Below are 14,584 nucleotides of genomic sequence, written 5' to 3' on the forward strand. Positions count from 1 at the left end.
GGGTGCCCACTGGTTGGCATGGACGTGATGGGCTGAATGACCTGTTTCCATGTTGTGTAATGCTATTATTCATCTTGAACCTACTGCCTAAAAGATAGTCCACATTTGGCTCCTGATGGAAATTTGAGCAGCTGGTTTATATTCCCAAAGAGGTGCGACTTATGTGTACTTCTCCTTTGTATACCAAGCTGTTTTTAAAGTTGTGTAAAGTTTGAAGGACACTAATTGCTCAGAACAATGTGATCTGCTTATTGTCATTAGGTTACTGATAACCCCACCCAATATAGTTTTGTCCCACCATTTAAATGTCTTTAAAGTGCATTTGACAAGTTCAAAGATTTGCTTTCACAATCCAGAGAAGTTTTTTCTCACTGAGCTTTTGTAAAGTTGGTGCCTTGGGCTTAACTCCTGATATGATACCTGATAATTCTGAACGAGCTGTTTACAGTGTGTTATATTTGCATAGTGATTTAGTCACTCACACATTGCAGTGCAGTTGATGAGAATATTCAATTTACTGTCTGCAACACATAGATTTAACTGCTACCTTGTGGTTTGTTTTCATACAGTTTGTACTCAGGTAATTTGATTTGAGAAACAAAGGATTGCAGATGCTGGAATCTAGATGAAAAAACAAGATGCTGGAGGATTGATTTGGTATACTTTAGATCTTTTCCTACAGTACTGTAATCAGGCCAACTTGTGATCAGCAATAAAGAGACACCCATTATGATTAAAAGAAATTTCTGGTGAAATTCATCCTCGGTCAGTACACACTAGATGTTTCCAACAACACATTGCACTCCACTTCCAAAATTTAGTTCCATTGGAGCAAAGTCAACACAATGAATAAAAAGCCAAAATTTAATTCCAACAACAATTACAATGCAGCATCTATCACAGTCTCATGAAGTCCAACTATAGCTCAATAATGTCACAAAAGGTAGACTCTAGAATATAATCAGCCAGTTGCATCCAATCCACTGGTGAGAGATTACAGAGCACTAAAATGCAAAGGGATCTGGTTATCCTGGTGAATGAATCATAAGACGTTAACGTGCAGGAACAGCAAGTAATTAGGAAAACTCACAGAATGTTACTGTTTGTTGTGAAAGGAATTTAGTTCAAAAATAAGGCGGTCATGCTTTAGATATGTAGGGCATTGGAGTACCTGGAACACTGTATGCAGTGGTGGTTTCCTTATTTAAGAAAGGATGTATATGTGCTGGAAGCAGTTCATAAAAGGTTTCCTGGATTGATACCTGAAATGAGCAGTTCACCTTATGAATAAAGGTTGAATGGATGCTAAAGAGCTTACGTCTGCTAAGATTTTAGAAGAATGAGGGGGGCAATTGGAATATATAGGATTCTGAGGTTTCTTCATCGGGTAGATGTGGAGAACATGTTTCCACTTGTGGGTGAGTCTGGAATTAGAGGTCATTGTTTAATAAGAGGAGATCAACCATTTAAAATAGAGATGAGGTGAATTTTTTCACTCAGATAGTTGTAAGATTCTGGAACTCTTGTCTGGTGGAAACCGAGTCATTGAATGATTTTGAGGAAGAGGTGCACAGATTCTTGTAGATTCTTGATAACAAAGAGAATGAACAGTACCTGGGGGTAGATGGGAATCTAGAGTTAAGGTGATAGTCAGATCAGCCATGATCTTAGGAAATGGCGTAGCAGGTTCGGGGGGGGGGGGGCCGGTGGGGGGGGAGCTTACTTCCTAAATCATATATTTGTACATTCATCTTTTGCTTTTATTGGCTGTGGCAGACTATAGTCAGTAGGAACAAGAGGTAACTTTCTCCACTGCTTTTCAATGAGATAAAATTCAGTTCCTAAACAGGTATTGGAGCCTATAATGCTAACACAGCTAATTTTAATGAGTAGGTCAAGATTTCTGGACTCCACCTGCTCTTTAACCAGGTTTTCCATCCATTCTTCAGTGGCGTTAATAAGCTAAATCCAGCCTTTTGTAATGAATACCAATTTGACTGAGCAGAAAGTTACACAGAACATCTAAATACAAACACATATTTGTCCCAAACAATCCACATTTAAATTTATCCACAATATCATGGTCAGGGGTCTGCAACAAATTTATGCTCATCATTGATCTGGAGCTGAAAATATTAAGGCACTAAGTTGTGTGATTCCATTGTTTGTTGCTTATGAATTTATTGCTTACTATTCCTTATGTCAAGAGGAATGTGACATTTATATCGTATATAATGGTTGTACATTCTATGCAGGGTGGTGGAGTCAACAATAACATTTCTTTCATGAAGTTGTTGATAAGAATAGAGTCATGACTCTAGGCCAGGGAGTCGTGCATTGATTTTGCCATAAGACATCAAACATGCTTTGCATATGCATTTCAGGAGTTCACCAGTATATCAAAAGGTTCAATTGATAGTCACAGGACTGATGCAAAAATATTTTCTGAAGCGGTATAGCCCTTTTTTTGTTTTGTTTCCTTGCATTATTTAAAAAATGTGCCAAAAATCACAATGCTTTCTATTGTCCTGCCATTTTTATATTTAAAAAATAGGCAATAACTTGTTTCAACACCTTCATCAACTTATCCACCTTCATGACTAATATGATTCATGAGACAAATTATCAATATTCTGCAGCAGACCCTTTTCCATTTTTTCTGTGATTCTTCAAAATCACAGTATCCATTTCCTTACATATTCTGTAAAGCTCTTACTTTTTCAACCCAAGTCATTCACTTCCTAGAAAATTAATTCCTGAGGAACTATCTTCAGTCTCTGAGGTCCCATGTACCCATTGACATCTAAAGACATGACATAAATGCGGGTCAGTCTGATCTAATGAAGGTGATATGAATAACATAAGTTGCAGTTATAATTAACACAATAGGACAAGTGAAGAGCTGAGAACTTATGTTTGTTTAATTACATGGATTGCACTGCCCTAGTGAGTGGTGAAGTAATTTAATGAAAATGTTCAAAGTGAAATCGGATACATATCACTTGAAAAGGAAAAAAATAGCAAGCTGTTAGGAAGGAGTGGCAGAATGGGTCTCAGTAGGAAGATTGTTCAAATAACTGGCTAAAGGCCAAATGCTTCACTTTCCTGTTGCATGTTTCTACAACTGTGTATCAATTGTACCTTATATTGGGGATGTACCCATTTTGGCTTTAGCCAGGATAGCTGTAGAGACATCACTTTTGACCTTAGTCTTCTTGGGATCTAAAAGATTCTCCCACAAATCTTGCCAATAGAAATTTGTGTGGAAATCTGGCGAGGACAGGACATAGCTTAATCACATCATCTAGGCCCTAGGGCATTGCTGCAGATGTTCATTAGGACTGTGTCAATAGGTCAACCACCTTTAGTTGCCTCACTGCTGATCTCCTCTCTAAGGCCAAAAGTACAAAGTTCACTGATGGTACTGTTTGTTCAGTTCCATTTGCAACTCTTGAATTAGGAAGCAGTCCATACCTGCGAGCTGCAAGTAAGGGACAAAGTCAAGCTCTACTTAAACATTGGGAAGATCAGAGACCTTGTTGTCAGTCTTCACCACAAATTCCTTTCCTTAACCAATGAACACCTTCCTCCATTGGTATTGGTATTGGTTTATTATTGTTACTTGTACCAAGGTACAGTGAAAAACTTGTCTTGCATACTGTTCATACAGATCAATTCATTACACAGTGCATTGAGGTAGTACAGAGTGCATTGAGGTAGTACAGGGTAAAAACAATAACAGAATACAGAGGAAAGTGTCACAGCTGCAGGGAAGTGCATTGCAGGTAGACAATAAGGTGCAAGGTCAAACAAGGTGGATTGTGAGGTCAAGAGTCCATCTCATCGTATAAGGGAACTGTTTAATAGTCTTATCACCATGGGATAGAAGCTGTCCTTGAGCCTGGTGGTATGTGCCCTCAGGTTCCTGTATCTTCTGCTTGATGGGAGAGGAGAGAAGAGAGAATAACCCAGGTGGATGTGGTCTTTGATTATACTGGCTGCTTCACTAAGGCAGCGAGAGGTATAGCCAGAGTCCATGGAGGGGAGGCTGGTTTCCGTGATGCGCTGGGCTGTGTCCACAACTCTCTGCAGTTTCTTGCAGTCCTGGGCAGAGCAGTTGCCATACCAAGTCGTGATGCATCCAGGTAGGATGCTTTCTATGGTGCATCGATAAAAATTGGTGAGTGTCAAAGGGGACTTGCCAAATTTCTTTAGCCTCCTGAGGAAGTAGAAGCGCTGGTGAGCTTTCTTGTCCATGGCGTCTACATGATTTAACCAGGACAGGCTATTGGTGATGTTCAGTCCTAGGAACTTGAAGGTCTCAACCTCAGCACCATTGATGTAGACGGGTGCACGGACACCGCCCCCTTTCCTGAAGTCAATGATCAGCTCTTTTGTTGACATTGAGGGAAAGGTTGTTGTCATGACACCATGTCACTAAGCTCTCTATCTCCTTCCTGTACTCCGACTCATTGTTAGTTGAGATATGGCCTACTACAGTGGTATCATCTGCAAACTTGACCAACCATGGCCAACCATCTGAAACTGAACTATTTTCAACATTGGTGTCATATTTGACTGAGACAAAATTTAGATCACAGACGTGTCATCACTGAGACGGCCTATTTCCATCTGCATAATATTCCCTCACAGCTCAGCATCTTCCAACAATCTACAGCCTCCTCATTTGACCTCCTGTGTACTGAGATTATCCAATATTTTGCAGTCCATGTCCTAATTTACACTGTACCTTTCATCTACCACCACTGGTTTGCATCTCCTTGGGATGCCCCTAAAAGCCTACCCATTTGACAAAGCTTCTTGGAATCCCATCACCTCCAAGTTCCTTTCAAATTCAGAGATGATCCTGATTTAGAATTATAAAGTCATTGCTTCATTATTGCTGGATTAAATCTCAAACTCCCTATCTAACAATGCTGTGGGGTTATCTTAACCACACATTGGTTCAAGAAGGGAGCTCCCCACTCCTTGTCATAGGCAATTTGGAGATGGACAGGACATCCTGGTCTAATGAACAGGATAATGATGATGTCATGCATATATTAAGGAATGCATTAGGCTTCGGGTTTCTGGAAAGAAAACAACATGACAAGGTCTCTTTAAATCACGTGAGGCAAATTATCCACTTGCTCTTAATAAATGCAATTAAAATTTTGCAACTCTTCTTGTTACTACCATCAGGGAAGAGGTACAGGAGCCCGAAGACCCACACTCAACAATTCAGGAGCAGCTTCTTCCCTTTCACCATCAGATTGCTGAACAGTCCATGAACACTATCTCATTGTTCCTTCTTTTGAACTATTTATTTGTTTTGTAATTTATAGTTTTTTATGTCTTTGCACTGTACTGCTGCCACAAAACAACAAATTTCAAGTCAATATAAGACAGTGATAAACCTGATTCTGATAGGGTACTGTATTTATGCCATTAAAACATACCCAGGGCTTAACGCTCCATACACACACATTTGCCAGCAAATATTATGAAAACTGGATATTTAAGCCTAATTTTAGTGCTTGGTTATGAGCATTAACCCAACATTTGGAAGTGTTGGGGAGTTGTTACATACTACATTTCAACAATTTCTTTAAATCTTCACCTGGTGTCTCTACAATTAAAAAGAAAGACTGGAATGGGATTTATTAAAAGGCATTGACATCACCTAATTTGTCTTATTTTGCATTTATACCTTTTCAATGAGCTGTGGCTGCCAACATGCTGAAGGCAGCTGGATGGGTACATCGCTCTCTGACCCCCTCAATTGACTGGTTATTCCTCATCAATGACTCGACTGAAACGACAGAAAGAGCTAAGCACAGACAAGCAACTTTGTCGATCTAGCCAGGACTTAACTCACGCTTAAAAATTTTCTCTAGAATCGGGTCTGACAATAGTTGAATATTCACTGACCTGAGCACATCCATCAGTTCTGTGCTCAAGCTGGAACTGGTGGATCTGTTGCCGGCACTCTACCTTTGTTGCTTATTTTCCTGCCAGAATTGGTTGTCTCAACCACATCAAGGTAACAATGTGTGGGGAAAAAAGGAGAGTATGTGTCAAAGAGAAACTCTCATTGGCTTGAGTTTATAACTGATATAAAAACTTGCTTTCTGTATTATCACTTCAGGATGATGAAGGGCCATCGACTTGAAACGTTCTTAGTTTCTCTCTCTGCGGATACTGCCTGACCTGTTGAGTATCCCTAGCATTTTTTGTTTTAATATCACTATAGGAGATACTCAAGGATACAATCTCAACACAACTTTGAGGCATTTCAAGAAAGCCTTTAATTCTGGGATCATTATTGAGGCTTTTCACAGATCAATAAGCAGCGTTTTCTCCAACCACATCTACATTGATAATGAAAAACTCTGTCTAGCTTGTAGCAGGATAAGGCTTGAATTGACAAGTGCTAGATTCCAGTTCCATGTCTTAAGTTCCATCTTACAGAAGGAAAAGCCATTCGATCCTCAATAGTCTCACATTATTCAGTCCCACTCCATTAACATCTTGAGGCTTCAGAGGCAGGGCTCCTGAGGCTGACAAAATCTCTGACAAAGTGTTAAAAACATGGCAGAGAAGTTCTTCTGATGAGAATATGTTCTCATAAAAGCCTTTGACTCACTCAGCTGAACAAGATTGTGGAGAGTGTTTCTCATATTTGGCTGGCCTCAAAAATTCCTTAATATTCTACACAATGACATGCAAGTTGTAATCCAGGCTAATTGGTCCACCACACATCCAACCCCAATGCAAGTCATGGCTAAACTAATCTCTGCAATTGTTCTAACTCTCCTCTCAATCTTAATTACAATATTGTTCCTCACCTCCAGTAAGCTTCCCACTAGAGTGGAACTCGTCTGCAGGATCAATGGCAATCTGTTCAACGCTTCTTATCTCTACTTCAGAAATTACCTCAACCTCAGTTACTGAGTTAGAGTTTGCAGACAATACTTGCATAGGTGTGCATCACTTCTTCATTGAAACACATAAGAACATCGGGTTTGTACTAACTGTCCAGAAGATAGAAATCCTCTACCAATCCTATCAGCATGAGACAACACTGCACAACAATATCCTCGCTAACACCCTGGCAAATGTGGATCACTTCCATGTCCTGGATTCCACCTCTCAGTGAATGCAGACATTGTTGACAAAATTCACCATTGGCTACTGTCTGCCAGATCAACTATTGACCAGCAAAGGAAAAGCGTGTTCAAAGACCAAGACCAACATGGCACCAAGCACAAGGCCTAAGGAGCAGCAGAGATCTTTTTCAGTAAGCTCATTTCTTATTCTTGTGAAGTCCCATGAGTATAAGCCCAACTTGTTCAACCTTTCCTCTGATGACAACCCCTCCATTCCAGAAATCAACCCAGTGAACTTACTCTGAACTGCCCCAGTACATTCCTTCTGTACACCTCAGAGTCATGGACAGTAGACCCTCAAATTGCTTGGGAAAGAACACAAATACCATCTCAAATCAAATAGCAGGATGAGCAAACTAACATGAATGGCTTCTCCCAGGCCAACAGCTCCAGCATCAAGGCTCTGATCACACTCAACCTGTTCTGGTGGATGGTCCACATCACCCACCTTCCCAACACCAGAATCCATCAGGGGAAGAGGTTTCCAAGAGGACAGAGAAAACACTTCAAAGACATTCTCAGTATTCTTGGAAAAAAAGTAATATCCTCATAAATGCATGGGAATCTTTCACCTGTGACACCTCAACTGGAGAAGGAGCATCTGGGAAGGCACTGATCTGCTCAGGACTCAATGGGAGCACATAGAGGTCATTCATAAACAATGGAAGAACAGCAAGGAAGGATATTTTTGCACTGGGGCAGTTCAGAGTAAGTTCACTGGGTTGATTTCTGAGATGGAGGGGTTGTCATCAGAAGAAAGGTTGAACAAGCTGGCCTTATACTCATGGGACTTCACAAGAATAAGAAATGATCTTACTGAAACAGATAAGGTTTGGAAAAGCTTGTAAGGTTAATGCTGAGAGGGTGTTTCCCCTTGTGGGGAAATCCAGAATAAAGGGAAATGGGTGTAGTTACCCATATAATGTGGAGATGAAGTGGAATTTCTTCTGCCAGAGGATTGGGAATCTTTGGAATTCTCTACCCCAGAGAGCTGTAGAGGCTCAGCCATTGAATGCATTGGAGAATGAGACAGATAGATTTCGGACTATCAGGCACTCAAGAGTCAAGGGAAACAAGCAAGCAGTAGATTGGAACTGAAGGTAACTTCAGATCAGCCATGACCTTGTTGAATGGTGAAGTAGTGGCAACTATAATGGCCTTTTATGACCTCACAGATACCTTTAACTTCAGTTTGGCTGTCCACATAAATTTGTTTCCATCTTGCATCTGCTTCACAAAGCATGCAAGCCATGATCTTAACTAACAGTTATGCAACGGACTGAGTCATGGCAGACCACGCCAACGTTTTTCTCAACCTTTCCTGTTCTAGTGCTGCACGTCACCTACAACAATCTTCCCATTGGAGTGGAGCTATTCTAAAAGACAAATGGGAAACTGTTGAACTTACATTGTCCACACTCCAGAACCAAGATCACCACAATTTCAGTTATTGAGCCGCAGAACACAGATGACACTTGTGTGTGCCAATGTTCAAAGGCTGAGCTCCAAGTCATCATTGATTTGTTTACTAAAGAATTCTTGAGCATGAGCTTTACAAAGGCCCTCGACCAACCTGTCACCTACTGTGGAACACTACCCACAGATAAAGTCAAAGTTTATTGTCATATGCACAAGTGCACATATGCAATGAAAAACTTACTTGCAGCAGCATCGTAGGTTCACAGCATCACAAGATGCTAGGTTCATAGCATTCACAAGAAAAACATATATTAAACATAAATTTTATAAGTAAGGACACAATTAGAACAAAAAAAACAGTTCGCTTTAGTGCAAAGTGATCAAAGTGATCATAGTGTTGCTATACTGTAGTGATTAGAGTTGTGTCAGTTGGTTCAAGAACTGAATGTTTCTTGAAATCAAGGAAGGGAAGTAGCTGTTCTTGAACTTGGTGGTGTGGGACCTCAGGCTTCTGTTCCTCCTGCCCGATGGTAGCTGTGAGAAGATGGCATGACTTGAATGTGGGTATCTTTGATGATGGATGTTGCCTTCTCGAAGCAGCACTTCCTGTAGATACTACCAATGGTGGGGAGGGATGTACCCGTGATGTACTTGTCCACTACTCTCTGCAGCTTCTTATGTTCCTGTGCATTTGAATTGCCATACCAGACCATGATGCAACCAGTCTAGATGCAAACAAGGTCCACTGTGAGACTCTGGAAAACATGAACACTTCCCATATATCAGGAGCAAGGTCTCAATGATGGCAAAGCTTACTTACAAAATTCAGCACCACCTTCACTGCACCAGTACAGACTTTGGATGTCTGAGGAAAAGAACATTTGAAGTCAAACCTTCGATGCTCAAAAATCATGGATCTACTGGGGAGCAGTGATTCAACCCTCCGGTATGCTTGGGAATCATTGACCACTTACAGCAGGCACTTCAAAGATTTGAGAGATAACACCAATGCCACCTCCACAAAATACTCCAAATCCACTGGCAGATAAGTGAACAAGTGCTCTTTTCCAAGCTAACATCCCCTGCACCGAGTCCCTGGTCACACTCATGATGAGGTAACTAGTGAAGAAGAGGAAAAGATTCAAGGATGTCCTCAAAGCCTTCTTTAAAAAGTGTGAGATCCCACTGGGAATCCCTGTGCCATGATCACTCAAGATAGAGAAGGAGCATTCAGGATGGTGAGAACATGAGTCCATTGTATCAGGAGAATAGAGAAATCGAGCATAAACAACAGAAGGAGCACACCATTTCCCCAACCCACCCACCTGCCTTCCAAGCACCTCTTACCCCACCTGTGGTAGAGTCCATACTTCCCATGTTGGCTTCGTCAAGCACCTCAGAACTCACAGCACTGTAGTGGAAGCAAGTCATCAAAGGGACTACCTAAGAAGATGAAAGCACATTGACTATAAAGTGAAACCTGAAGTAACAAAGGTGCAAGATAACTGCAAGTAATTCCATCCTGTTCTATTGGAGGCATGGTTGTGAAGTCAGTGAGATATTATAGATAGGCCACATTGTTTGGATGTCACACCAGACTCCTGAAACAGACACTATTCAAAGTTCACAAAACAACCTGCTAGAGGAACTCAGCAGGTCAAGCAGCATCCCTGGAGACAAAAGGATGGTTGATGTTTGTTGAGACCCTGCATCAGGACCGCATCCCTTTGCCTCCACAGATGCTGCCTGACCCACTGAGTTCCTACAGCGGTTTGGTTTTTGCTCCAGATTCCAGCATCTGCAGTCTCTTCTGTCTCCACTATTCTTCCTTCCTTGATGACAAGAGATTATCAGGTGGAGAGGGGAAACATTTCAAGGATGTCCTCAAAGCCTCCCTGAAAACATGTAAACACCCCCACCAACTCAAGTGAATCCCACAATTGGCCAAGATCAAATCAGCCACAATCAACCATTGAATGGTGGAGTAGTGACCTCTTCTGACCAACAGGCCTTTAATTCCTTCGATCGAGAGGGATCATGGAGCATTGTTCTTAAGTGTGACTGTCCGCAGAAATTCACCCCCATTTTATGCAAGGGTGCTTGGCCAAATAGCGCCCAAATAGCAAAGTATACACTCACAACACCGAGAATACTATTAAAATAGATCTTTTAGAAAAGAAATACCTGCAGAACGTAGGTTAAGCTGTGCCACTTTTAATAAAAATCGGTCCCAAGTAACAGATTATCCTGACCTTTGACCTTCCAGAGACACCAATCCAAAATCTCTTCAGAATGCAAGAAGGAAACTTTTTTTAAAAAACTTTCTGTATATTTAACAAGCCTCAGGGAAACCAGATTCTTAGCAGCGATGCGGAATCCCACTAAATCACACGATCACAGGGGAAACGCAGGCGTCCTCCAATCTTTCATTGAAATAAGAACATCACCCCTTAGAAAAGTCGTAGGAGCAGCGTAAAAGAAAACAGCGAGCTAGGGGAATAAGGAATCAGAGGGATGTGTTGGGCATGGATCTTACCCTCCGTTGTAAACGTTGGAGACACAAGGGGATTGCACATGCTGGAATCTGGAGCAACAAACGAGATGCTGGAGGAACTCAGCGGGTCGAGCAGTATCTGTATCCAGATGACGGATCTTGACCGTCCATTTCCCTCCACAGATGCTGCCTAACCTGCTGAGTTCCTCTAGCATCTTGTTTGTTACACATTTTTAAAATTTTTTATTCCAAAATAAATTTTATTCATAATAAAAGGCAAACTATATACAATTATAACACAGTGCAAGCCTTTACATTCTTGTACACATTATTCATTAGTGTTACTTCTTTATATAAAAAGCAGCACCGATGCCACACGTGTGGCTCCCCGGGGGCTACCCAGTCCCGTATTTACAATATTTAGGGACTTTCTCGCCTGACCCCGCCCCTCCCTCTCCAGTGGCAGAAGAACCATAAACTGTAGTGTGTAAACCAATTGGCCCCGAATAAGACAATACAGCCTGTTGATCTATTGAGATCTGGGCAGACCTCATTTATAGATCTCAATCTCAAGTGGACCCTTTATGCTTGCATTTAACAGCTCTGAATTCCTGCCGCTCTGGATGTCCAGATAACATTGTAAAGAATTTCAAAGTCTCCTCCCTTTGTTTCAGGTGAGCAGAAGGGGGCAAGGCACACTTAGAGCGTGAAGTGTCAGCGATCCACCACGCCCCGACACACTCGTAGATTCCATTTAAAGAGACGCTCTCGTAACCGCGATAGTTTTCGGATTACTTGCAGTCCGGCGAGTAGGAAAGGCCGGGCCAGCCGACTCGGTGATTTCCCAGTAGCTAACCGCCGCCTGGTTCGGCTCGGCTCCTTCTGGCGGCTTCTTTCCTCACCGGAGTCATGAAGAAAGGTCGCAAAGTGCCGCCGGTTCGACCGTGGCTGCTGTTGCTTTAAAGACAAGTTAGAGCCCCCTTGTTTTTGGAGGGGTGGGGGGCGGGTGGGTAGGAGAGACCAGTCCCGCCACAGAACCCAGTCACCGCCTGCTTTGCTTAGGTGAGTGTAATTTATGGTTTGAAAGGTCTTCCTTCCTTCCTTCCTTCTCGGTGTAAGGCGCCGAGCGATGTTTTTCCTTACCCCTGAGACGCTTCCAGGTACAGCTGACAATACACTCCGGGCAGGAGCGAGACAGAGAGGAAGAGAACGTGCGCTTAAAAAACCCCTTCAAAACTCCTTGCAGACATGTCCCTTAAAAACACTGCCAGCGTCTCCCCTGCCGCCTGTCACTGCGGCACCAGCCCACTGACCGACCCGCCTCACTGCTCATTCGGAGCTCGGCTGTCAGAGTCGCCGAGCTGTGGAACCCGAGGCTCGCTCCGCCACTCTTTTTGACTTGAATACGACACCAAGCGTCCCGGTGCCTCTTTCGATGAGGGGGGTTTAATGCCTCGGCAAGTGTCCCTCAATTCTAAACACTAAAAAACACCCTAAATCACCAAATTAAAATCTCTTCCTTCCCCCCCTCCCCCACATTAATCTTGGAAACCTGAAAACGTCAAACCCCTTGCTTTGAAGTTTCGGTTTGACATTATGGATAGGAAACGTTTAGAGGGAGACGGGCCAAATGCGGGCAAATGGGATGAGTTTCGGTGGGCACCTTGGTGGGCATAGAGGGTTGGGCCGAAGGGCCTGTTTCCGTGCTGTATTGCTCTATGACTCTAAATCAAGTTAGTTACCAAATGTGTACCTACTTTCGCACTGTTAGAGGGAATGTAGTGATGGAGAAGTTGTTTAAAGAATAGTTGGCTCAAGGTTTCGATGTTTCCTTAAGACTATTTTTCCTCGATTCGGATGCCCGGGTTTTCTGGACTAAGGTGAAAAGGGCGCGCTCCATCCCTGGCCGCTCGCTGTTTACATTTCAAGTGGTCCCATGTGCTGGCAACGTTGTTATCCCCAACCCTCTGTTTACCCAGCCCGAGTTCTCTCAGGTCTCCTCAGCATCCACACATTAAACGTCGCCAGGCAGTGATTTTTCCTTGTACCTGCCTCCCACACTCCCCCACCCCCTCCCCCGCAGAAACACCTGTTCTGACCAGAGATCCTTGCGCAGATGTCCTCACCGACCGCTGTCTTCCCGCGCTCTGTTCTTGGCCAAGGTCCTGACCACTGGTGTCCTTGTCTTAAAATTGCTGACTCTTCGGTGTAATCTCTCCCCCCCCCACCCCCGCACCCCCCACAAAGGCAGATACCTGTCTCGGCCAGATATCTCAAAGCTGATGCCCTGACACTTCGTGGTCTCTCCTCCTCCTTTGTACTTGATCGGGCTACTCATGCCCACCCTTTGAATCTCCCGTGCCCATGTGCCCACTGTCTTCATCACCCTTCTCCCCTTCTCTCACCTTCCCTCAGCTCTGCTCGGTCTGACGGCCCGAAGCTCCGACCCGCCTGCCTGAGCGTCCCTCCCCACCCTGATGTCCTCCGAAGCCAAGTCACGATGGAGCGGCTCCTGTTCCCAGACGAGCGGCCCGGTCTGTAGACCGACCATGTTGGAGATGTCTGAAAACGCGAGTCGACAGAGGAGCCACCGCCCCGAATGCGCGGCGGACAAGACCCCGGAGAGCCGAGGGGCAGACGAGGTGGTCATCGACCCCCCCATTCCCCCTAAAGCTATTACCCTACCGAACCAGATGTCGGTGTACAGCGCGCGGAAGCCCCTCTTCTCCAAGGTCAACATCCAAGGCAGAACTTACAACTTCTTAGAACGGCCCACTGGCTGGAAATGTTTCATCTACCACTTCACAGTGTGAGTACAACTTTATGAGAAAAACAGTGAGAATTTTGCGAACTTGGCCGTTCTCGCATTCTCCCAGGAAGCGAGACTGTCAAATAGTTTAACCCTCTATTTTTCCGTCGATTTTTGGATGACAAATAAGATATTTGTCTTAAACTTTTATTATGCATTTAGCGGATCGCAGGGAGAGCGCGGTTGTTGAAGTGTTTGACAGTTCCTGCCATCCAGCCGAAGTCTGGTGCACCAGAACTGATGACCATAGACCTCGTCTCTTTGAAATAACTATATTCAGTAGTGAGTGAGTGGAGCTCCATCTGTCCCGTATCAAGATGCCAATGTTTAATATATTTAAAAGAATATATCTGCTCCTTCTAACAACATTACTGTCACTTAACACGCATCAAAACTGGTCCCAGCGCAAAGCTATTTATTAGCAAAGATTGAGAGACTTGGGTGAGACGGCAGAGCCATTCCATGAACTAATATATCCATATGTACTTACGAGAGGTTCGCGGAATCAATTAATGATTAGATTTGAACTAATTTATTTATGTAATGTATGTTCATCCTGTTGAACGTTCTGAATGTTGTAGCCAGGTTCGTATTGTTTATTGAATGAGACTGGAAATGTTTTAACTGGGGGACCCAATTGTCCGGGACTCTTTCTTTTTTGACCTTCCTATCGTATCAAATCGTGTTCGCAAA

At 43.2% G+C, this 14,584-nt stretch overlaps 1 protein-coding gene across 2 annotated transcripts in view; it reads left to right on the plus strand.

Annotated features, from left to right (window-relative positions):
* The first annotated feature begins 11,780 nt into the window (after nt 1–11,780).
* The window catches only part of LOC127577750 (potassium voltage-gated channel subfamily KQT member 1), a 638,072-nt gene continuing 635,268 nt past the window's right edge, over nt 11,781–14,584 (plus strand). The window contains exons 1-2 of one of the 2 annotated variants that reach the window (XM_052029275.1): nt 11,781–12,144; nt 13,498–13,891. In XM_052029275.1, the coding sequence (XP_051885235.1) occupies nt 13,560–13,891 (332 nt within the window). In that variant the 5' untranslated portion in view covers nt 11,781–12,144; nt 13,498–13,559. The remainder of the gene's footprint in view (nt 12,145–13,497; nt 13,892–14,584) is intronic. The other variant, XM_052029276.1, reaches the window with a different exon arrangement.

The sequence above is a fragment of the Pristis pectinata genome, chromosome 14, assembly GCF_009764475.1.
Source record: "Pristis pectinata isolate sPriPec2 chromosome 14, sPriPec2.1.pri, whole genome shotgun sequence".
Lineage (NCBI taxonomy): Eukaryota > Metazoa > Chordata > Chondrichthyes > Rhinopristiformes > Pristidae > Pristis > Pristis pectinata.